The sequence below is a fragment of the Uloborus diversus genome, chromosome 1, assembly GCF_026930045.1.
Source record: "Uloborus diversus isolate 005 chromosome 1, Udiv.v.3.1, whole genome shotgun sequence".
Classification (NCBI taxonomy): domain Eukaryota; kingdom Metazoa; phylum Arthropoda; class Arachnida; order Araneae; family Uloboridae; genus Uloborus; species Uloborus diversus.
Window position 1 is genome coordinate 30,251,853 of NC_072731.1, and position 25,575 is coordinate 30,277,427.

The following is a 25,575-nucleotide window of genomic DNA, read 5'->3' on the forward strand; positions in this document are numbered from 1 at the left end:
CCTCGTTTTCTGTATTCTATCGCCTGACTTAAGGTCTTTATTTTCTAAAACATTCAACAAATTAAGATAAACTCTGATAAATTTAATAATAAAGTCCTTACAAGTGATGGAATCGAACTCGCAAGCAATTGAATTGCTTTTTTTTTTTGAGTGGGCGTGGTAAAACTAAGAACGTGAAATTTTGCTACTACAGAATATGAAACATAAGAAGTGTTGAAAATAACAGAAAATTCAAACTAAGTGATGTCCAGGCAGTAAAATCACGTCGCAAAAAATGGCAAGCAGCTGCGACAGAAATGGATGCAATGAGATTTCAAAATTCAGATTTGATTTTTGGATCTTTCAATTTTCCACTTTTAATAGCTTTTTATGTGCTACACTGTTAAATCACTCATTTCTAATGCTCCTTTAGCTGCTACTGTTCCTTTCTCTTTGTCCAGGAAATTTTTCCATGACTTGAAATAAATTTCCATGACTTTCAATGAAAATTTCAATTTTCCATGACTTTTCCAGGTCTGAAATTCTGTTATTTTTTTTCCATGACTTTCCAGGATTTCCATGACCCGTACGAACCCTGGCTAAATATTTTAATTTTCTATGTTTAGCTAGCATATGTAACTTCATTAAAAATAATAGGAAATTTCGCTCACAGAAATTGAACGAAATTTTGAAATATTCTAAAAAAAGAAAGGGGGGGGACGGTAATGGAGAAATTAGTATTAAATATCATCATTATCATTATTCATAAATCGACCAACTATGAACAGCCAAGTTATTGGTAATAAACCAATTAACTTATTGTGCATCCCTAAATTCAACTATCGGTTAAACGTTATCACGGGTATTTTTTATGCACATCATTCCACAAAATCATAATTCAAATTAAAAAAAAATAAAAATCATTCCCTTCACTGAAAAAATAACCTTTTCCCTTCTTACCGTTTTGATCCAGGAAATTGGATCTCTGACAGGAAAATTTTTCCAACGAAAACGCCTTCTGGTGCTTTACAACGAAAAACATAACAAACTGCACTTTCTTCAAATGAACGCCCAGTAAACTCATCATATCAAATGTTCAAACACCACTAAACAAAATCATCTGTTGTACTCTGATGAGTCAAACTGGAAATGATAGAATGATCGAAGACTTCATTCCTGCAACTCTCCTTGTGATAAAACTCTTTGTTTTAAGTGATGCCACCTGGTCCATCAAGGGTTCGACGTTTCTTGTGTACTTGCAGATGCCAACCCCAAGGGCTACCCCGCACTCGTCAGAGCGAGGGAATCGCCGAGTGGGGGGTTGGCCCTTGACTGATGAATTACACATCCCTCATTCTCTTTTGAAAATTCCCGATAGCCTGTCATCGCCTATGGCTTTTTCACACCCTCCTCTATCTGTTTTTGTATCGCATCTCTTATGCTGTATAGACAAACCAGAGGACGAATCCAGTCTCTCTGTCTCTCCATTTCTTCACGACTCGGCAATAACCCAGGGCTCCCAATGAGAGGATGTCATTAGTAGCCTGGGAACCTTTATTTTTCAGAAGTAGCAAGTAACAAGTAACGAATTTTAGCAACATTGAATGAACATGTGATTGAAAGAGAATTTTTAGTAATTCAATTTTTTGCATTGAAATTTTTTGAAATTTCCCGACAGAACTAGGAATTCCCTCCCCCCCTGGCACCTAGCTTCGTGCCACCTCTGCGCGTCAGCGACCATAAGTTCCTTATGATTCTTTGCTTCTAATCCTCCCCTCTGACACCCTTTTGGTTTTTGCCAAAGAGCTTGGATTCACTCTCTAGGCATACATGTATGTAAGCGCATATACTCGTGTATACATACATGTACTAGTTTATACACGTAAATGTACGTTTCTACCTCTATACAGGTATATAATTGTGTTTACATGTATACATACTTATCTACATGTGCTTCCACACACACATATATATATATATATATATATATATATATATATATATATATATATATATATATATATATATATATACGTGTGTGTGTGTGTGTGTGAGTAGACATGTACAAACCACGTACCACCTGGAAGTGTCCACGAATTCACTCGTGTATACTCGTATATGTAAGTACTAGAAAAAATACCTGGTGTTACCTGGGCCAGTAATAATTGTGAGAAACAATCACTACTTTCATTTGTTTTCTGTTTCAACAGGAAGAACTCAAAACACACCACTTTGACCTGATTAAAAATCAAGCTTCTTCCTTACTCATAAAAGTAAAATAACAATAAGTATTAAGACCGAAATAGTATTCAGTTAGAAACGAAAGCACGACATTTAAACTAGAGGTGGGCAATGTCGTTCTTTTTAATGATCCGTTCATCAGAGGATCGTTCATTCTTTTGATCCGTTTATTTAACTCGTTCATTTGAACGACTTTGTTCATTTTAAAAAGTTGCAGGGGATCTCTCTGCACAACATCGACATATTCACATACATTCAACATGTTTCACTAGATCAGTAAGATTCTTTGAACGAAAAGATAACTAAAATTAGCTTAAAGAAAAAAAATACGCTTATGAAAAATGAATCAAAAAACTTTATTCGGGCTTCAAATATAACGAAAAAAGTAACAACAAATACATTGGTAGCTCAGCCAGAGTAACAGATAACTTTATTTAAAAAAAGACTCACCTAAATATTAGGCAGCTACAAAATTATTCCACACTACCGATGAGATTAGAAAAAAAATCGTGACCCTTTTTAAATGGGAAAAAAAAATTAGACAGCAATAATCCTTTCTAAAATCTTTGGATACTGAATGTAAAATAAGCGACTTGGAAGTCGTCAAGTAAGTTTAAAAATAATAGTTTAAAAAACTATAAAAAACATGCTTTTGTTGCAAAATGAACTAAAAAGTAAAAAATAATCTTTAGATGATAAGTATATAAAGTAATTGACCAAACACTTAATTTTAATGTAATAAAAAAAGCCAGTGGGGCGCTGTTTATTTACATTTTTGCATGGACAACAAAAGCGAGAAATTCAAGACAGCTGATAAGAAGCCCTCTGTGCTTTTTGTGTTACATTAAAATTAAGTGTTTGGGGTCAATTACTTTATATAATTATCACCCAAAGATTATTTCTTAATTTTTAGTTAATTTTGATATAAAAGCGTGTTTTTTTTTTTTGTTTTTTTTAGTTCTTCAAAATGAAGGACTAAAAGTCTCGGGTAGCATTCCAAACACGGTCTCTCGAACTCTAAAAAGAATAACTATACCCCTTAAAGTGCAATAGCCAAACTCTGAAAACATTCATCTGCGCCCATAAATTGCCTGTCGACTAATTGTCTAATCCAGCTAATCTCTCCCAGTCATTGATGCATGTGTGCAGAAATCATTTATATTACTTTGAAAGTTTGAGATACATTTTAATAAAAGTACTGCTCAACAATGACCTGATCAACAATGAATTGCCAATTCAAGGCTCACTTCATGAAATTAGTTTTAAAAAAATTAAACTCATGTTCTAATTACCTTGGAACATTGGAATAAATTTCGTCTGATGCAGAAAAATCAAAGGTTTTTATAGATATATTTTTTAATATTTTTTGTGCGCAATTTTAAATATTTTTCTTTCAATTTTTTATTCTTCACATTGTTGGATTTATACCAAAATGTTGACTAAAATTGGAATAAACTAAAAATTAATAATTAATTAATTAGATTATAGGATATTGCATTGTCACCGGGTCTGAAGTCGCATGCCAAATTTCAAAAGAATCTGATAGCAGGAAGTGGGCGAAATTTGAGTTGCAAGATTCCGTTACAAGATACATACATACATGCATACAGGTGAAGCTAATAAAAGAGTGTTAATAATTTAAAAAATAAAGCCAAATCAATATAGATGGTAGTTGATAGGGATGTCATAGAAAACAAAAGGATGACCAAAAATGTATTTTTAGAAATAATTTTGGCATAGGCGGATTTAAGCCGAAATATTTGGGGGTGCAACAATAACAGGGATCTGGGGAGGGGGGTATTCCCGGAATAACAAGGCAGTGGCGAAATCAGAAAATAATTTTAGGGCAGGACACACTTTTAAGTTTGAAAAACGCGATGTAAACCATATTTAGGAAGATTAGGGGTTGGGCAATTCTTAACATTTCTAACTGCAGAAAAAGTCTTAAACGAAAGTCGATATTAGAAGCAATGGGTGAATCCAGCTACTGGTTTGGAATGGGATTCACGCCTCAGAAAAAATTTGAAATAGTATTTTTGAAAACGCAGTTTTACAGTTCTTGGTGATATTTTGGGGGCAAGAAAGGTACGCATGGCTCCAAGGTCATTTTTAAAAATTTTAGTCATATAAATGTAATTATAGTCCATATTTATAGTTTGGGTTAAGAATAACACTCATAGACTGTCTCCAATCGATTTTTTGAAAAGCAAATAGAAATATGTACCCCTCTCCCCTCCCCCATGCTACCTCTTTAACTTTTCATAATAAAAGTTCTAAAAATACTACGGAGGACAATTTTTGATACTGTTACCGGACAGGGTGTTCTGGAGCTCTCCCCTAGAAAATTTTCGAAATTGAAATCCTAAAAATGAAGTTTTTCTGTAATACCTCCATGGTATTAAAAAAAAGGATTCTAACACTTAAATATTTCGAAATATAGTAGTTTTCAATACCAAAATGTTAACACTTTTGATGATATTAGAGAAAGGGGGGTCGGAGGGACTAGTTCGAATATTTTCCAAAATTAAAGTCTTAAACACATGAGTGTATGACCATATTTGGTAACGTTAGGGACACTGCAGTTTTTCAAAACTGAAGCTCCAAAAACGCAATTTTAAACGATTTTTGATGTATTTAGGTGATTAGAAGATCTTCCTTGGAAATTTTGCGAAAGTGAAGCCCAAGAAACGAAATTTGAGTTACTCTGTAATAACTTTGGCTGGAGAAAGGGCTTTGGAGAAGAAAAATTTTGAGAACTAATAGGGAAAATGAAAACGAAATAGAAAAAAAATGAAAAAAAGGGAGGAGGGAGATATGAAAGAAAAAGGATTTTGCGAGGAGGAGGGAGGAGGCACAAAATTCACCGCCAATAATCTGAAGCTGTTGAAAAATTTAAATGTCAGTACTTCTTTTTGAAAGAAATTAATATTTTTTCCCAATATTCTTTTTTTTTTTCGTAAAATAACTGTTTTCCCAAAATGAGATCTTTTCTTCTCTTCAATAATAAGAATATTTTTTTAAAACATCTACTCAGCATGTGTGGGGAGAGTCACCAGTCTTGCGTCCCCTCCCCCCTGGATGCACCACTGCAGCAAAATGTCCGGGAGTCCTCCTTCAAAAATTTTTGAAAATTTACCTTAAAAATGTTAGTTTTCTGTTGTTTTCGGTGTAGATTTTATTGATAAAGTTTCTTGCAATAGCCATGTTTTTTTTTTTTTTTTTGGACTTTATTAGCCATTGTTGTTTCAAAATAGAAGAATTGGTATTGATATACGAATAAATACCCAATTACAGAACATGCTATTATTCTATACAATAACACAGCACTGAACAATATATTGTTGGAGAAGTTTTTTTATTTGCATGAAATTATTTATTAGGTTTTTTTTCCAAATCGATAAAATTACTTACATTCTTAATATCAGCACAATTACGTTTTTCTTGCACTAGCGACGTGTGGTGATACACTGGATTCAAGTAAATTTACTAGTATAGCAGCTATGCATCCCTCCCCCCCTCCAACTGCGTTTCTGAGTGAAATATACTAAACTATTTTTTTCAAAACCCAACCAAAAATTTTGGGGGTGCGGCGCACCCCCTGGCACCCCCGTAAATCCGCCTATGAATTTTGGCAACAAAAAGCGTGAGAAAGGTTTTAGCAATTGCATGGGACAGGAAGCTGGCATTTTGCTAGTAGCCCAAACATTTTGTTAGTTGCCCAAAGAAGTTACACAAATCATTACTGATGGACACATTGGAAAACTGCAAATGAACTTCAACGATAGTAGAAAAATAATGAATAAAAAGCAGAAAGTAAAAAAGTTTGAAATGAATATATTGTAGTGCACTGAGAAAAAGGAAATTTGAGACTGATTCAGAGTTAAAAATTTGAAGATGAATGTAATTAAAAAAAAAAAACAATTATCAAAAGTGCATCAATACAATGTTCCAAACTGTTCACCGTTCAAAAGAATGGTTGTTCATTTTTTACGAACGGATCCGTTCATTTTAAGGATTCGTTCTTTTTCACCCGTTCGTTCATGAACGACACATCTCTAATTTAAACATATAAAAATTTGAAGAATTTCCAAAATATGAACTAACAAAAACCAAAGATCACTAAAAAAAATGTGCGATTTATTTATTTAATTAAACAGTACACACACACACACACAAAAAAAAAAAAAGCTCTCTACTATGTTTCCCTAAGTATGCAAAAAGTAGAGTTTCCAAATATTTAAATGACATTAAATTCATGTTTGCTCCGGAGAAACCATGATTCGAAATTTTCATTACAATTACTATTAATATTATTGTTGTAAGACAAAGAATTTTTGTAACAAGGAGTTTTATATTTTATCATTCAATGGAGAAATTACATGAAATTTACTGTTTTCCATCATAACTTTTTCAAACTAAGTGTTTTAGAAATAAATTATAGCCTATGTAGCTTCCTGATAACGTAGCTATCTGTGGTGAAAAAATGGTTAAAATCGGTCCAGTCGTTTTGAAGTTTACCCCGGAAATACTTACATACAGAAGTAGCCATTTATGTATACAAATGTATACTTATATATGTGAGTATACGTCTACTATACACGTATATATTCAGGTTTGCACTTATATACTCGAGATACAAATGCATACCCGCATATGATGTACATTTATACACATATACTTGTAGGTACATGCGACACGTATATACTCGTGTAGACATGTATACACTCCTGTAGGTAATCATGTATACGTGTATACACATATGCTCATGTATTTATGTATATACTTGAGTAGGCACGTGCATGCAGGTATCTGATCATGTATCAACTGGTATATAAACGTGTTTACTCATGTTTACACGACACCATTATGCTCGTGTATACCCACATATACTTGTAACTATAAAAACAAATTAAATTTACAAATATTAGGGTCACTTATAACGGATTTGCATCTATTTTCAACTATGACCACTTTACCCCATGCTATGACCACTTTCCCTTACTCCATGGGGTAAATGGTCATAAATGTGTAGGGAAAAGAAAGTTATAAAACTACGTAAATCAATATTTTTTTTACTAAAATTAAATGTACTGTGTTCTTTAATAATGCAGTGTAAAATAACAACAAAAAAATAGTTGAACTGTTTAAATAATTTATTGTATATATTATTAAGTTGAAAACGTACGATTTTATGACCACTTTACCCCACAAGACCCTACCTCTTGAGTTAACATATCGCATGCAGCTACATTTCAAAAACTCTTTAACTGTATCCAAAGACGTATTCAGCTCAACATGGGAGGTGGGGCAGGTCTATCAGTTGAGCAATCAAGGGGTAGGTTAGCAGCCTTGAGATCCGCTTTATTGATTATCTAAATATTATACTCAGATTTATACTTAATATTGTAATTTCCTATCTAATTAGTTACTACCTAAGGCAATTCTCTATCAAATTGTTTTTTACTATGACCATCAAAACAGATACGACAAAATTAGTCTCCTTAGCAGTGATCAAATAGCAATTCTGTGCACATCATCAATTGCATTGTCAAAAGAAAAATCTGAAGTAGCTTTTGTACAGGGGCGGCATTTCAGCATTTCATTTGGGGGGTCGAGTTTCTTAAATATGTGTAACTACAGTGTGGTATCAAACACACATAAGTTAACAAGAAGTGGTCATAAAATCGGTTGAATACAAATAAAAATTAGTGTTTAGAAACAATTAAAACTTTGATTCATTTTCTAATCAGTTATCATACAAAACATCTCGATACTAAAGTTTTTATACCTTTTGGAAAAGTTTTAATGCATGATTTTTGGAATTCGCAAGAGCAGGGAATCGTGTTATTAATCTATCGGTGCCCAGTGTTGTGCTATTTTGCCAGTACAGCTAAATAGAAAAGTTTTTTTTTCCCCAATGTGCTTCGAAATCAACCTCCTGAGAAATAAAAAAATCTTTCTCTACTAGTTGAGCTGATTGGAATAGTTAAAAAATAATTGAAGTAACTAAGTTATGTATGAAAACACTTTTTATATATTGCTCTTCAAAATCACCCAAGCAACTTCAAAAACTGTGACGGGCTTAATTTTTCATCATTGAATAATCTAGTCTCGTCGGCGGTCGCAGCTTCAATGAGATGTCATCTGCCTCCAGGTCTAGTAGTCACTATTCCAGATTGACGAAACTGCAGTCTCTGGATGCGATAACCGGTCTGTCGGCATATTGCTTGTAATTTTTCTTGCCTCATGCTAAAAATTTTACCCATAATTGAAACATTTTATTTTACGGTTTCAAAATCCAATCCTGATAATATAGAGCCAACCATACAGAAAAATAATTATCATCAAATCTTGCGTTATTTTCATTCGAAACTGAATCTATTACTTTATACAAAATATTAAAAAATCTATGTTTGACTTCACATCATCGTCACTATTTTTTTTCCGCCTTTTTGAAATCGGCACGAAGGAAGAATTTTTTTTTAAAGTGTCACGCTTGATTGAAATATACAACTATGTAAAATCTATTTTCAGTTTCAATTGTAGATTGAACTATGGTAGTATGGTGCACAGATCAATTGTAGGTTGAACTGTGGCTTGAATAGTCCGAAAACTAAAGGTAGCGGATTGAGGATGTTTTGATAGAGTAAAGCATTTTTCAAAAACTTTCCTTAATACAAACAAACTGAATAGAAATTTAAACGAAGTCATACATGCTAAAGGGCATGAGCTTTTTCACCATTGAAAGAATCATTTTGCAATAATTCTTCCAGTTGTCAAATCACTGCTTTGAAGTTATAGAGAAATGTTTTTATGGTTTTACGCTTGAAGATCATCTTGCGTCACTCCGAGATTGCATAATTATAGAGCCCCATAAAAGGTATTTGTTGAGATGTGTTTTTTTTTAATTCAATAACCAAATGCATTTTTAAGAAGTTTCTATGAAAGCATTGAACAGCTGAAACGTGTTTCTAGCAGAAGAAAGCGATGAACACTCATTAAATATACACTTCAAAAGTGAGCGTAAAAGTGAATGTAAAATATTAAGAAATGTTCTTGTGAAAACCATGGAGCCATACCACTTTCTTTGCACGGGCCTCTCATATTGGACATACCATCGTTACACTGTGAGCACACAACTATGAAATATTTAGCTTATATGAGGAAATGTCTTCTTCAGTTAAAATTAACCATGTTTATCTATCAGTTATCTCTGTTCTGAAAAGGCTGGAAAATACTTTATGAATTTCTAAATCATCATCCAAATAACGAAAAACACTTTTTCTAGTCTGAGAATGTGTCGAGTTTCATCAAGTAGTTGCTGAGAACCAGCGAGATTTTTTTTTAATAAGAAACATTGATTTCCGACTTACATAAATTGAATTCACCCATTTTCTATCATTCTGTTAAAAAAATTTGGGGGTGCGACCGCCCCCTCTTGACCCCCCTATTTGCTGCCCCTGCTCTTGTATTAAGAGTACAGTAGCTGGCCTTAATAACATTATCTTCCCATTTCAATGGCTATTGATTAGTACAAATTAAACCATGTCAAATATTTCCTTAGTATGTATATTTTTGTTTTATGAACATTTTCATTTCATCAATGCATTGTACATTTTTCAAACTTCACAGCAGGTAAAACAGCTCAAAAATTCTTAGGAATGAATTTGGCATTACAAACAGGCACTAGCAATAACAATTTTAAACCTGACAGGCAGGTAACAAGAATTTTAAAAAAAAAAAAAAATGGAATGAATTTGCTTCTGAATTACCTCTTCTAATTTCCACCAATGTCTTTGTTCACTAAAGTCTAATGCAGTTGGAGCACATCCAGGAGTTTGAGGGGTTGCTGCAGGTGTAACAATAACAGATTCTACAGAAAAATATAAAAAATATATTTATTATATAGATAATGAACTGCTCAAATGAAAAGTGGAACTGTGTCAGGCTACGGAGTCAGAGGAAAAATGAATGAGCCAGACAAATTATTTCTCACACTTAATGGGAAAATTCAGATTAACATGGCTTATGAAAAAATAGTTCAAAAGATTTTTTTTTTTTTTTTTTTTCAAATTTTAACTATAGTAGCTCAGGCAACTTGATACCCAGAATTTGTCTGATCCTGTGTATACATATTTCAGTTCAAAGAAAATTTCACTATTCAATCATAACAATAGTTTAATATCAGTGAATAGGGGCCATCCACAAATGATGTGTGACACTTTCTGACAAAAAGGGGGGGGGGGGTCAAATATGATTAAGAAAAGTGTAACATTATTTATGGACAACATTTTAGGAACAAATCAAGTTTACGTACCATAAAACTAGACTTTATTTAATTTGAATTGAAATGGAAAATTACAATTTTTGTATATTCAATTGTGTAATGTCAACCAGTAATCTATTTTAGCCTTAATTTTCAAAGATTTAAAAAAAAACCCCTTCAGATGATGTTTTTCCTCATTTATCTATATATATAAAAATGAATGTTTGTCTGTATGTCATCCATGAACTTAAAACTACCTGGCAGATTTGGCTGAAACTTTCACCGTTTGTTATTTTTGGTACTGGGAATGTTTATAGACCAGTTCGAAAAAAATCCAATCGATAGTTTCCTTTTTATTCCAATTTAAGTCACAATCCATTGGATAAATACGAATAAAATTATCGGCTGCCGAAATTAATTCGCGTGAAAGATCTCATTGATAAGAAGTTAGCTGTTGCCATTTTTCTTGAGTTTGAACAAATAAATTCTTTCTTTATTGCTTTATAGCTTTTCATGCAACGGGGGGATTTAAAACTTTTTCTATTTGATATTTTTAGCGATTGATTGATCTTGCAAACTGCGTGAGTACAAAATTTGAGTATAGTCACGGCTTCAGTTGATACATGGACCGATTATTATAAAAATTGCTATATATATGTATTTTTCCACGGAGAAGGTGCATAATATGCTCATTGAAGCCACTCGCCACCAGGTGGCACTGCAGAGTAGCAACTTCTGCCCCGTTCAACCGATTGTCATGAAAATCAGTATAATGATGTATTTTTTTGTTGACGTAGCATCGCGCGTCGGGTACAGCTAGTTTATTTAAAATTTTATGTGCAATCAGTTTAGCAATTAATTATTATTATAATTATAAATCACTTTAAATAATATGCTAGTACAGTGAAATGTTTTATGAGCATGTTTAGTCCAGAATTTTATTCATAATGCAAAACACTTGCCAAACAATTGAGCAAGGAGGGAAAAGGGACAGATTCAGCTATTGAAGTTGATTAAAATGGAGAAAAAGACTGTTCTGCAGTTGGCAAAGCCAAGGATCATTGTTTTTATGCTCTTCAAATCCCAAATCAATCTTAAAATTAAGAAAAACTGCTACTTCAAAAGGGTTGTGTAGTTGGCATATTTGGGATTAGTTGCCATTAAAATTTTAAATCAAAACCAAAGATAGGGCTCATAAAATTCCCAAGATCTAGAAAAGAGAATCCACATACAAGGTCTGATATTTATTAAAATTAATTCACTTTTTTGGAATTGCTACTGTTGTAGCTGCTTGGTTATCAATTTCAAAAGCAATAGATTAAAAACATAACAATAAATATTTAAATTAATCTCTCAAGAACCATTTCTTTGGCACAATTTGTTTTTGTTTTTTTTTTTTTTTTTTTTTTTTTAAATGGTGCAAAAATCATCAGATTCATTCTGCTGATAGAAAAACTGTTTCATTAATGTTTTGATATAATAATACAAAGAAATAACATCGAGGGTTAGAGAAAGGAAGATTCTATTTTTTTGTTTACTTCCAACGCAATCTTTTTATTTAGTCACAGCATGAAGTCAACCTCCATTTTGCTGAGCCAAAAAATTATGCTTTAATCTTTAAGGCATTAAATAAATGCATTGTTTTCATCAATAAAGCACAAAACCCAAGAATTTCAAACAAGATTGCAAGAACACAAAATCATTATTAAAAACCTATGAACTTGCAGACCCCCCTCCCCCAAGCTATGGATTTGTGTATCAAAAGCAACTGTAACTTGCAATGGGGTGAATGGTTTTAAGATGAGTGTGATCTTCTATGGAGAGTGATAAATTGAAACGCCTAGCCTAGCTGTAATGATACATACCAATACATAAACAATTACAGAGCATACAACTATTTCATATTGCAGCAGTAAATATTAAATAGTTTAAGAAATGCATTTATTGGTATGTAGTTATTTATTATCATTTTTTCTTTATAAGATAAAAATACTCTTATTCTTAATACATAGCACAGTTATATTTCTTTTGCACTAGCAATGTGTGGTGACCTACGCGGGTCACACATTAAATTGCATACTATTGTATTTTTGTGTTGGATTTCAAATCAATAAAACTTGCGTTGGAGCTGCAAAAAAAAAGGTTTTTTTCCTAACCATATTTCCTGATAAAATACATTTAATTTTAATTTTTTTGAAAATCCAATCCCTGTAAATCCACTATGCTAAGTTTGCATAAAAAAGCAGATTGAATATCATTTTTACATGTGACAATAACACATTTACTTAACAAATACATACCTCATAAACCAGTTATTTTCCATACTTTGAGCACGTCTTTTGTGAGGCAAAATATTATTCAGAAAGGGAGTCATTTTTCCCTAGATATTTTCTATTGTTTCTTATGGGAGTCACTCATTATATGAGGTTTTTGAGCAGAAAGGTTTCGCAGACATTCCACATTTTTTTATGCCCTAAATTTCTCTATTAATCCAGAATTTACAGGTCAAACACATTTACACATAAAAAGAACCATGCATTGTTTCATTTTGCTTATTAATTTACTGCTAAATCTACATCAAAAGTTTTAATTACCTGTATTAGGAATGATGGGATTGCTTGTGTTTCTTGGTATTAAAGGCACTATTGGTAGAAGAAAATAAACAATGAGTAAAATTTTCATAGATTCCATATAACACAAATGTAGAAATTAACACAGAAAATGTTATCTGAATGAATTAGTTTAACCACCACCCAGTTTTTTACAAAACATCTCGTCCATTTAACATGCAATTTTGGGACAGCCCCAGGGTGGTTAATTATGTACAAATAAACTAATACTCAGACAAGTAAAATTGCAAAAATTTATATTTAAATGTCAAGTGTCAACAGAAATCTTAATTCATACCAGTTATTGTAGTAAGAGCATCTGTTGATGTGTTCTGCAATGTCAAATCTTCTGGCTGCAACTCTACTGGAGCAGAATTAATAGCTAAGAAAAATTTACGAATTAGTAAATTATCACTTTTTACACATAAACAATAAAAAGTTGAGTATTAATGTTAGTTCACATTCAAAAGGTTAGTTTTACTTATAATAATACTAACTGGCTTATAAAAAAATAGTTACTCTCTGCACCACTCAGACAAGATTCAAACTCTAAAATGAGTTGCAATAAGTTGCAAAAACATTTGCTCACTTTGATAACAAAATATACAGTTCACTTCGGTCATTTAAAATGGTGAATAGTTACCATCAAGAATAAGCTAAATAGCTTAGGGTTGATAATAACTATTGTAATTTTGATGACAGTTCAATCAAAACCAAGAACTAAATCCTCGTGACATTTCATCACATGCAGAGAAATTATTAAACAATAATCCTAACTATTCGCCATTGATTGAAAAGAACACTTTCTTTTATCTACTGCTTTTAAAAACACAATGATTTTTAAAAATCCTTGATGAAAACAAATTTTTTTAAAAAATTTCTTTAGCAGTGTTAGTGTTAAGGCTAAAATTTTGAGAACAACAATTTTACATATTGTACATTACTTCAAATGAAATTTATCTCGCAATACTTACTGCCTCTGTCAGACGTTCTCGATCGGGTACATACTTTGAGTTTTGGCCGACCAGCTCTCCTTTTCCTTTTATAAGGAGTGAACAGCCTAACAGGTCCACTCTATAAAATACAAAAATTATTAAAGCTATATGTAAAGAAAAGAAGTCAAAACAAGCGGAAAACTTTATACAGTAGATAACCAATTAATTATCCTGAATTTTTAGGACCATTGCCATCCCAGCAACAGGAGACAATATTAGGCTTCCTAACACTCTTGATATACCAAAAGTTCTTTCTTTTTGTATGCATATTGCATATAGCCGCAAAATTTTGGCATCAACCAACTATCAAAAGAATTTGAAATGTACCACATTATTGGTTCATTTTTATGGAAACTATGCTTGCAGGTCATGTAATTGGTAATTGATCATTCAAGCATAATAATACTAGACCTTAATATTCTAATTACTACATTTTACTATATACATAATACTATTATACAAGATTGAATACAAGAATGGCCTTCTATTTGGACTTTCACCATTATAGGTTCCCTTTCTTCCTTTTCAGGCAGTGTACATTCTTCAGCTTGCATAGTATAAATAGGCACGAATCAGTACCTTCAACTTCAGAAAAAGCTTCTGCATCCACCTGCTTGTGCTTAATAGGTTTGTTAACTTGATTTGATTTGGCAGAAAAACATGCTTTTCCTAAAAGGCCAATTTTACTGCATTTGTAAGTCTTAAACCTACATTCATCTTCAGAATGATTCCTCCCATTACATCATGAGCATTTTATTTTTTTTTTAATCTTGAGAGATTTTTTTTCTTCTGGTATTGGCCTTTCTGGTTTCCCTTCTAGCATTACCCTTATGAATTTCCCTACCAATTAATTCGGCAGTTGATTTATAAGTTTTTCCCTGGGGGGGGGGGGGGGGTTAATCGACTCATGGTTTAAAAATATGTGATGGCTGAGAATAATTAATGGCTTCAGATTGAGATGATTTCGTAATACGTCCTTGAGCATTTTGGAATCTTTTCCCCCAAGGTTATCAGGTGGCAAAAGATTCTTCAGTAAAAATGGTATAATTTTAATGACAAACTTGATATAAGTGTTTCCGCCTTTTTTCTCTTGGAACATTCGGGGTATCTAAGAATGCCTGGAAACCTTCTATAAAAGAATCAAAATTGATCCATCACTTTAGACTCATTTGGGGAATCCGCTTCAAGCTTGAGTGCTTGTACAATGGTTTCATTTTGCTTTATGAGTTCCTGAACCAGAGTCTCAATTTTTTTAAACTCAAAACGAAAAAATATAGAAATCTCCTACCTTGAGCCGTCTATGGATAATTACCCTACCCTTTTTGACCCCAGAACTTTAATAGCACTACACTAGTGGTTTTATAACACACTCATCATCACCACTGCTACGGTTCCTTTTTATGGAACCTATGCTTGCTGGTCTTGTAATTGGTAATTATAAAATACTTGACTTTACTATTTTAATTACCACATTTTCGCCAATGTGCACATCTCTGGAGTCCACATCTGCACAATCTGCTCTGTTCTGAGAAAATGTTTTGACATCAAAAGGATTACGCAAGCGAAGTCCGATAAGTTAGATACCCCATAGTAACCAAATAATCTATGGCATTCTTCCTTTCTCAGGAGCACACTAAGAATGTTTAGACAGAATAATATCCAGTACACCTTTCTCTTCTACTTTTTTTCTATAAAACTAGTCTTTAAATGAATTTCTTCTTTTGCACGTGAGATTTAGAAAATATTAAATGCTCTTTGTAACCAACCAGGGGCGTAGCTAGGGGGGGGGGGGTTTGGGGACAACCCCCCCCCCCCCCCGAAAAGTTAGTCTCAAAAAAAAAGAGAAAAAGAAGAGAGAAGAGAAAGGAAAAAATTCCAAGCGATTACACACACACACACACACACACACATATATATATATATATATATATATATATATATATATATATATATATATATATATATATATATATATATATAAAAGAAGTAACCCCCCCCCCCCCCCCGAAAGTTGGGTCTAGCTACGCCACTGTAACCAACAATTCTTATTCTTAAACAAAGTATTGGCGTATTGAAAAAAAAGGGGGAAGGGGGGGGGAGGTCTTGAAAATTAACAAACATTTATTTTTAACCATTTTCTTTTACTTGTTAAATTTATTTCTTGGAGGGTCAAATGCTAGTGTGCACATATAGAGGAATGGACATTTATTAATGTTTGTTTATTTATAGACAAGCAGACAAGCAAAAATGGAAAATAAGAGTAAGCTTTGAATTTATTTTTGATTATTTTTCTACACATTTCTAAAATGTAAAAATGTAAATAAATAAGTTTAAAAAATGAAATTTAAAAATTCAAGTGTTAATTTTCTGTATCAAATGTAGTAGCTCTGTTGTACAAAATTAAGTAGGAGTTTCTTTCTTTTTTTTTTTTTTCTCTCCATATTTATGTATCTAAGTTTGAAACTATTAAGAGCACCAAAAGTTGTTCAGGGTATCTTTGAACCAGGCTGTATAACTTTGTGCCACTTTATTTTTAAAAATCATAAAGAGCAGAAATCTTATTTTATGACCTTGCCAGCAAAAATGCCTCACTAGGACTTTTTTTCCTTCTAAGTCAAAGAAATTAAAACATATGAGGTAGAACTGGACTGGCGAACTATACCGACCAGCTCAAAAATACTCTGAATGACTACTAAAATACCGTAAAATCCCGAAAGTAACCCCCCTATCGATTATAACCCCCCCTTTTTTGTGGAAAGTGAAATCATTTTAAAATCCTGAATATACCCCCTCCCCCTTTTCACCTGAAAAAAATTCCGATCATCTTCATTTTCCACTCCCTCCAAAAAAAAAAAAAAGGATAACGTTTTCTGCTTTACTTGAAAAGCATTTACAGAGGTTTAGTTCTCCCGCCCCCATGTGCAGGTTTTCTTTTCTAAAAAAAAACAGAATGATTTGAACAAAAAAGAAAGAAAAAATGGTCTCCTGGGTTTATTCCTTCCAAAATTTCTAGACTCCTTTTGATGCAATGGAGCCTGTTTTGTTATTTTTTTGTTCATACAGGGTTCATACTCATTTTTAAAAGTAAAAATTAAGGACTTTTTAAGGACTCTCTCTCAAAAAAAAGGACTTATCGGGAAAATAACTAGATAGCTTTGCGTATACCATTTTAAAGTTTTCCGGGGGGGGGGGGGGGGGCAAAGTATATGATACACATATTATATATATACACATGCACAAGTGCATCAGTTTCCAAAAAGCAGGGAGAGGCCCAATCAACTGGGATGTCCCATTATCAGTGAATAAAATTTTAAAATTTCACATCATAGTGATCCAAGAGGAAAATGGAGAACCCCCCCCCCCCCCCAAGAAAAAAAGAGTTCTTAAAATCAAGCAGAAATGAGATGAGATCATGAGTGCCCTTTGAGTCCATGACATTCCAAAATTCAACAAAAAATGGCGAATTAACCAGTTTCAAACATAATACGAAAGTTTTTCCTTATTAATTAGGCTTGAAATGATTGGGTAGTAATTAATATAATAGATAGCACATATTGTTCTTAAAAAATAACATTTAATTCTCAAATTTCAGTCATAAAAAAAGATTAGGAAAATGGGGATAGCTGTAGAAAATTAGTTGCATATTAAAGCATTATCATTTAGCATACATGATTAGAATGAGAGGCAAATTGAAGGAAAATAACTAAAATCTTTTTTCTTCAAGATATTTAAACTAGTGTTTTGTTATTATTGCTTTTGATCTGTTATTGTTACTAAAATCCTATTTCGAACAAATTTGCTATATCATACTATTTCTCGCAAGTTTGTTTATTTCTATATAAATTTAAATTTTGAAAGAGAGAAAGCAATTTCTAACTCCTGAGTCCTTGAATAAAGCGGTTGATGGAGCCAGAGTTCAATCTTGGCTGTATCACTCAATAATATAAATCTTTTATATATATATATATATATATATATATATATATATATATATATATATATTGGGAGAGGGGGTTTAACATTTCTTTTACAAAAAAACATTTGAAAAAAAAAAATATATATATATATATATATATATATATATATATATATATATATATATATATATATATATATATATATATATATATATATATATATATATATATATATATAATTGATTATCCTTTTTCCTTGCAATGGAACTCATAGTTTGGTTTAAAAAACTTCATATTATTTCACGATTTAAAAAAAAAAAAAAACTGAAGTTGCTTTATTTAATCTTTAAATTCCAAAAAATTTTACAGGCTGTAAAGCCTAACCAAAACCTTTAGAGATTCACCATAAATATATTGAAAGCTTTTTCAAATACATAAAAATAGTAACCATGACAAGTTTAAATACAATCAGAGACTGGGAGTTGGACCATATTTTTTCGATAGTCTTTTGCATTTTTTCTAAAATAAATTTAAGAAATAAAAATATTATTGAAATAATGAAAAGAATAAACAGATATAAAGTAGCATATTGTAAAAAAACCTTCCAACATTTAAAAAGATTGAAATATTTGCAGGATGCAAAAAGATTGCAATCTCAAACAAGGCAAGCAATTTTCGGCGAAGCACGTGTTTAACGTGGTCGGCATGTCTCCAAAACATACGTTTTCGGCACATATCGCGGATTATAAAGATTTGAAGGGGTAAAAAACGAAAAAAATAAGAAAAAGGGGACCAAACTTGATACAGTGGTTAAAATATTAAGGAAATTTTCAGAAAATTAAGGACTTTTTAAGGGTTTTTTAGGGACCTTAATTTTGCTTGATGAAATTAAGGGTTTCTTAAGGGTTTTTTTAAGGAAGTACGAACCCTGTCATAGCATTACAGCAGGAATTTATACGACTGTACTGCTTTTTATTTATTTTGGAAGGAGCATTTTTGTCGTGGCGCCATTTTGGAAATGCGTTGCTTAAAAAGTAGCGCGAAACTTAAAAATGACCTTTTTTAAAGGAGAAATAAAGTAATTGAACGAGTTAACGATCATCAGAAATGCATATTTCACAAAATCAAATAAGAGATTTGTCTCTGTTTGCGTTCGCGAACTTTACAAGCTCAGTTTTCGAAATTAATCTTCGTAACGAATTGGCGACCGTGATTGCGATTTTTGCTTTTATTCTAAAACAAGAACATTAAGATTTTGCTTCTTTTACTGTAACCTTATTATATTCAGTACATGATGAATTTTCAAGCGATAAATTATAGGGATTTCGCCAACTAAGGTTCAAAATCCTTTCTTTCGAAAAAATGGCGCCCACATGCAATTTATTACTACTAGAAAATTATGACAGGTTTTTATTAATTAATTTCTCACTCTTCATTAATATTAACTCTTATTTACTTATTTCTTTTCTGTACTCTAAAATTAATACTACTAAAAACAATTATTTTGGCTCATTTTTCAAAAAAATCTAGATTATAACCCCCCCTTCTGAAATTAACAAGTTTTGTTTTGAAAATACGGGGGGGGGGGGGGGGGTACTTTCGGGATTTTACAATGGTTGCTAAGTTCTATCTTTTGTTGCATAGCCTAATCTCTTTCCCATATCTATTCCTTTCCTTTTGAAAGGCAAGCTAAAATTGCCTTTTTAGAACTTCAATTTCAGAAAAATTCCAGGTAAACGTCCTGATACTTCATCATCATTAACATCATCAAAGGTCATCTAAAACTCCAATTTCAAAGTTGCAATTTGGAAAATCTTTTGAGAAGCTATCCCCAAACCCCATTCCTCCTCCAAAAAAATCAAAGTTGGCCAATAATTGCATACATAGACTTCAATTAGGAATAATTTGAGAGGGAGGTTCCCTTGTCCCTGTCATCAAAAGTGACATATTAGGGCTTCAATTTTGAAACAAATCCAGGTAGTACCTTTTATTCCTGAAACACTTTGACAGAAAATCTAAAACTTCATTTTTAGGACATTGTGAGGGAAAACGCCTTTCAGGCTCCATCTTCCTAGCATCATTGAAAGTTGTCTAAAATTATGTTTTTGAAATTTCAACTTCGAAAATTGTAGGTTTCTGTACACCTCCCCCCCCCCCCACACACACACAGACATCATAAACAATGGCTTACAATTGGGTTTAAACTTTGACAATATCACAGGAGGAGATTAGAAGTAAAGATCTGTATTTTGCATCAGATAAAGTCTCACATTAAACAAACCAGAAAGTACACACACACACATAGACTTTTACCTCTCCCTTTAAATTCTAATTGAGTACTAATCTGGTTTAAAAAAAAAAACTAATTAGCTTCCTTTTTAATTTCAACTCACCATGGTGTCTGCTGGACCATCTTCTCCAGAGAAGTCATCAAAACAAGCTGCACAAGTGCAAGCAGTAGCATGAGGACGAAGAATACCTTCTTCAATAAGGCACATCAACGTGCGTCCAGCATAACGAATACTCCTTTTCCAATCTTTACTGTTACCTCGGCCACATAGTGCTTCAAACTCACTTGGAGTGTACCAAGTACCATCTACTAAGATGCTGCGCCCACGTCTTCCTACAAGAAAAAAAACAATGAAAAATGTTTCATTTAAATGCAAAACAAATTAGTAAAAAATACCTAAAGAAAGAGGGGTTTCTCAAGATATACGTTTGCATATTTGTGTGCATCGCAACAAAAACAATCCATTTGAAAAAAATAAACAATTTTTTTGCAGAGAATCCATAGCTTGCTTGAAAAGGTTTTTTGCCCGACGAGGCAAACTTATAAAAAAATATTTAGGGATAAAGTAAATTTTGTAGGTTACAATTCAGAAAGTAAAAAATTTTATTGAAGGATGAACAAAATGATACTTTGTACAATTTTTTAACTGAAGAGCACATAAAATGTAAATTTATGCCTCCAAGAGCACCAAATTTTAATCGTCTTGCAGCAGAATGAGTCAAGTCTTTCAAATTGTATTTCAAGCAAATTGTAGGAAATTCAATATTAAATTAAGAAGTGTTTCTAAATACTGATTATTTAATAAGAAAAAATTTTGAATTCACCCTCCTCTAACTCTTTCAACATCAAAAATCGATGATTTAAGTTTTAACCTCTGAGCATTTTCTTGCAGGCAGGACCGTCGCCATAGGGGGTGAGGGGGGTGTCTCACCCTCCCAGTGATTACATCCAGTCGGCAAAATCAGTTCATAAGTCGGCATTTTCAATGTTTCGGAATTTCAAAGCTTAAATTGACAGATTTTTTTTAAAAAAGTTAACATATTCATACAAAGTTATACATCTAACCTTTTCATACTTTGCGCAAGAGAAACTAATGAATAGGATCTCCGTTTACATTCAGTTTTACATTGCTGACACTATGCCGATTGCTTAGTTTGTGACTGCTCATTTTGCCGAGACAATAGGCGTCCTCTCAGAAAATTCAGCTAGTCGGCATTTTGGCCTTTTCAGTTGATCCTGTATTCTAAATCTTAGAGTAAAGTAGTCTGTAGCTTGACCATGTGCAAGTTTTCAGCTCTTATTGAAAAAGGGAAAACCAAAAAACATGTATATTTTGCGTACGACTATTCATCTGAAAGTCCACCTGAAAGACATAATCATTTCGCCGACTGCTAATTGCACAGTATTCTCAATTTACCGACATTTACTTGAACAAAGTATTATTTTGTCGACACTGTATCCAGGGACACCCGAAACTTAAATTCTTGGGGAAAATTCTCAATTTTCCGAATGATAAAGTACGCATATGCAATGCACACATGAGAAGGGACATTCAGGATTTTTTAAAAATGCAATAATGTCTTAAAATTTGCCTAATAATCAGACAAATTTGGCCGAATAAGGGCTTTTATGGAGGCCACTGGAACCTCCCAACCACTGGGCGCCGCGCCACCTTCCTGTACTCAGTCGGCTATTTCAGCTACAATCAGCAATTTTTACTTTTAGAGTGAATTCTGAGTTCACTATAATATCTTTGATAAAAGTTAAATGGAAGTGTGCACATTTTTACATTTTCTTATTTTAACAAACTTACAGTGCAAATCATGAGTTCTAATAAGTGTTTACACTGTAAATTTTAAAAAGATAATTCAATCTTAAAATATTATTTAGAAATATCTGGGAAGCTGTGTATCACACATGAAGATTACCTGTGAGCAGCCGAGATGTAAGATTCGAATATTTTTTTTCAAAATAGAAACTATGGAAACTCACGGAAAATCTCAGTTTAAAAACACAACTACATTATAAACATGATAGCTTTGGACAGTGCACAGTGGACACATTTATAAAATTAAATCATCAATAAAAAAAATCACAGCAAAGTGGAGAAATACATAGGGTGCCGAAATGATTAAAAAAAAAAATTAAAATAGAGATAAAGGTTTTATTACAACATGAAGTCCCATTGGTATGTATTTTAAGTGTTTGATTTTGAAACAAACTTCTGAATACACATTTAGCACCATTTCCCCTTTTTCTAGGCTGACGAGTAAAAACTAAAATAGTATTCTACTCGCAGGGGTTATGCCGATTTGTCGACCAGACAACTTTATTGTGTAACTAAAGCAAGACATTTGTCCGCCAATTGTAACACTTAGAAATGCCGTCGTGGAGATGGCGTGGCGTAATCGCGTGTAGGGGTGACATTAGAAACTTCAGACCTTCAGGGGTCTTTTCTGTTAAAAACCTTTCTCTGAAGTCTGGAACTAGGAGCTCGAGGGAAAATTAGAGAAGAGTTGGATCAACTGTTCCTGTTGTTGTGTGCTTAGGGGCTTAGGACGGTCTGTCCAACCCCTGCTGTGTGAACTTTCTGCTTGAAGAAGGAAAAAGAAGGTTATTGGCATTGGAGTCGTGAAAAGATACAAGTGCATTGAGTTTGTCCGGTTCCCGAGTTTGGCAGAAGACTTGAGTGACTATCCTGCATAGTTATTTTATTCATTATGAATTCCAAAAAAAAAGACTAGTTAAAGTTTTGAATTTAATTCGCATGTGGATGAACAATAATTGTCATTGTGGCAAGTAAGGAAAAATCTGAAAAAGTATTTTACTTGAATTTGAGGGGGGGGGGGGAACGCTTATTGGAATGCTGGAATGCAGCAGAAAAGGTATGATTATTTTAACTAATATTTTCAAAGCATTATTTTAACCTTTCCCCATTTATATAAGTATATATATATCTTCTGTTAAATATTGAAAAATAAGAGTTCTAAGTAAGTTGCTGGGATGAAAAAATTGGTGTGAAAAGTTTCAAAAAAGAAAAGAAGGAGGGGGGGGGGGACAAATGAATGTTTTTTTTTTTTTTTTTTTGCTGTAAAATTTCAGAAGAAAATGCAATCTTAAAATATTATTTAGGAACATTCAAACATGTACATCATTAAAATTACCATTTACCAAACCAAAGACAGCTGAAATACGTTTCAAATATTTTTTTAACCAATAGAGAAAATGAATAGCCAGAGCCGTTATAAAATTACATAACAAGTTCAAAACTAAAAAATAAACGTGATGGCTTCCTAGGACACACCCAATACAAAAACTAGTATGTTGTGGCCATCACGAAACTTTCTTCTATATTTTTATTTTTTCTGATCCTTCCCCATGCTTGACAAGGAAGCAATATTCCTAACAAAAACAAAATTACACATGCAAAAACTTGACGACCATCCCAATGTCTGAATTATTGCAGAAACAAAGCAAAGAGCGAAAATTGAAAGTTATTTTAAAAGCCTTGCATGAATTAATTACAAATATTTTATTTGTTAACAAACATAAGATGGCAACAGTTAAAAATTTTAAATCATTGAGATAATATTTCCTATCATTTCCATACAATTAAAATCACGAGAAATACGCGGACGACAATCTATTACGATTTATCTTTCTTATTGTTACATTAATAAAAATATTTTTATTCGCAAAAAATAAAAAAAAAATCAACACCTCTTGGAGCGATCGGCGTCAAAATCGAACCAAAGCCTGTTTACATATGGATTCACATATATTCCAAATTTCAACCAGAACGTAGCATTACTTCTTGAGATAGGGTACTCAAAATGGAAAAAAAGAACGGGTGATTGCGCCACCCCCTTTTTAGCTGTTGACACAAAAATAAAATCAGTTCTTATACCCACTAAGGGTTACTTGCCGATAAATTTTTCTTTCATTCCGTTCATTATTTCTTGAGATACAGCAGTCACAATTGACGACAAAAAACTTTCTATAGCTCAACCCCCGTTTGAGTTATTGACACCAAAATTGAATCAGCACCTGTTCCTGTTAATACCAACATATGGACCAAATTTTGTTTGATTCCGCCAGTTACTTCCTGAGGAATAGTAAGCACGCGTAACTCGAAAAACGTCCCATTGCTCCACCCCCCTTGGAGGAATTCGCGCCAAAAACTAATGGGCACAAGTTCACATAGGGGCACATATGTGTACCAAATTTCGTTCAATTTCATGCGGTAGTTTTTGTTGTAGAGCGGCCACAAAAAACTGGTCACACACAGACGTGACACACATACATACACACACACATACATACATACACACACATACACACACACACACAGACAGACAGACATTTTCCAAAAATGGTCGAAATGGACTCAGCACACCTCAAAACGTTCGAATCCGTCAAAATTTGAAATTCGAAAATTTGCACGAATCCAATACTTTCTTCTATATATTAGATATAGAAGAAAGTAATAAAGAAAATATGTTTCAAATAGAGGAAAAGATTCAAACTCTTGTATAGAAAAGTCACACCAGTAACTCTAATGAGTGTTTAAAAAATGAGTTATAAAAAATTTACGTACAATGAAAGTTATCAAGAGATTCAGGATTCCTGATATTTAAATAAAGTTATCTTATTAGGTATCACTAAAAAATACCACCTGTATTTAAAATGTTAAACGTTTAACCCTACCTCAATTTAAAATATAAAAGCTTTAAATTATCTTAGTCTGTAAGTTCAAAATGTTAACAGAGTGTATTAAGATTGCATAATTTTGTACTTTAAACAATTAAAACATTAGAGTGAAAATTGAAAATTTCGTCGTAAAAAACTAAAACAGCTAAAATGTTTTTTAAAAAGAAAATCTGGAGGAGGATCTCCTACCTTTTTTTCTTTTAATAAATAAAATTATTTAGGGGAGTAGCTTAGGAGAGGAGGGACGGAGGAATGGCAGAACCTAACCATTTTCTTTTATCTTATGGTAATGAAATGTAATCTACCGTATTTTCGGGATTAAGCGCCGCACCCAGTATAAGCGCCGCATCGAAAATTATCGTCGCCGGAAAAAAAAAATTAATGTACGCGCCGCACCCATTATAAGCGCCGCGCCCGCTATAAGCGCCGCATCCAACTTAACGCAACTTAAAAGCGCAATTTAGACGTTCAGAAACTTGCAATAAAATGAAAATAAAATTTAAAAGAATATAATTAACATAACTATATTATTATTACTATAATTAAAATTTTCGTACTTTGGGAGGAG

General features: G+C 32.7%; 1 protein-coding gene across 3 annotated transcripts in view; it reads right to left on the reverse strand.

Moving 5' to 3' along the window:
- The window catches only part of LOC129234515 (deformed epidermal autoregulatory factor 1 homolog), a 58,240-nt gene that overhangs the window by 21,435 nt on the left and 11,230 nt on the right, over window positions 1-25,575 (reverse strand). For 2 of the 3 annotated variants that reach the window (XM_054868523.1, XM_054868522.1), the window contains 5 exons: window positions 20,401-20,630; window positions 14,070-14,169; window positions 13,394-13,477; window positions 13,081-13,128; window positions 9,993-10,093 (listed from right to left, as the gene is read on the reverse strand). In XM_054868523.1, the coding sequence (XP_054724498.1) occupies window positions 9,993-10,093; window positions 13,081-13,128; window positions 13,394-13,477; window positions 14,070-14,169; window positions 20,401-20,630 (563 nt within the window). The remainder of the gene's footprint in view (window positions 1-9,992; window positions 10,094-13,080; window positions 13,129-13,393; window positions 13,478-14,069; window positions 14,170-20,400; window positions 20,631-25,575) is intronic. The other variant, XM_054868524.1, reaches the window with a different exon arrangement.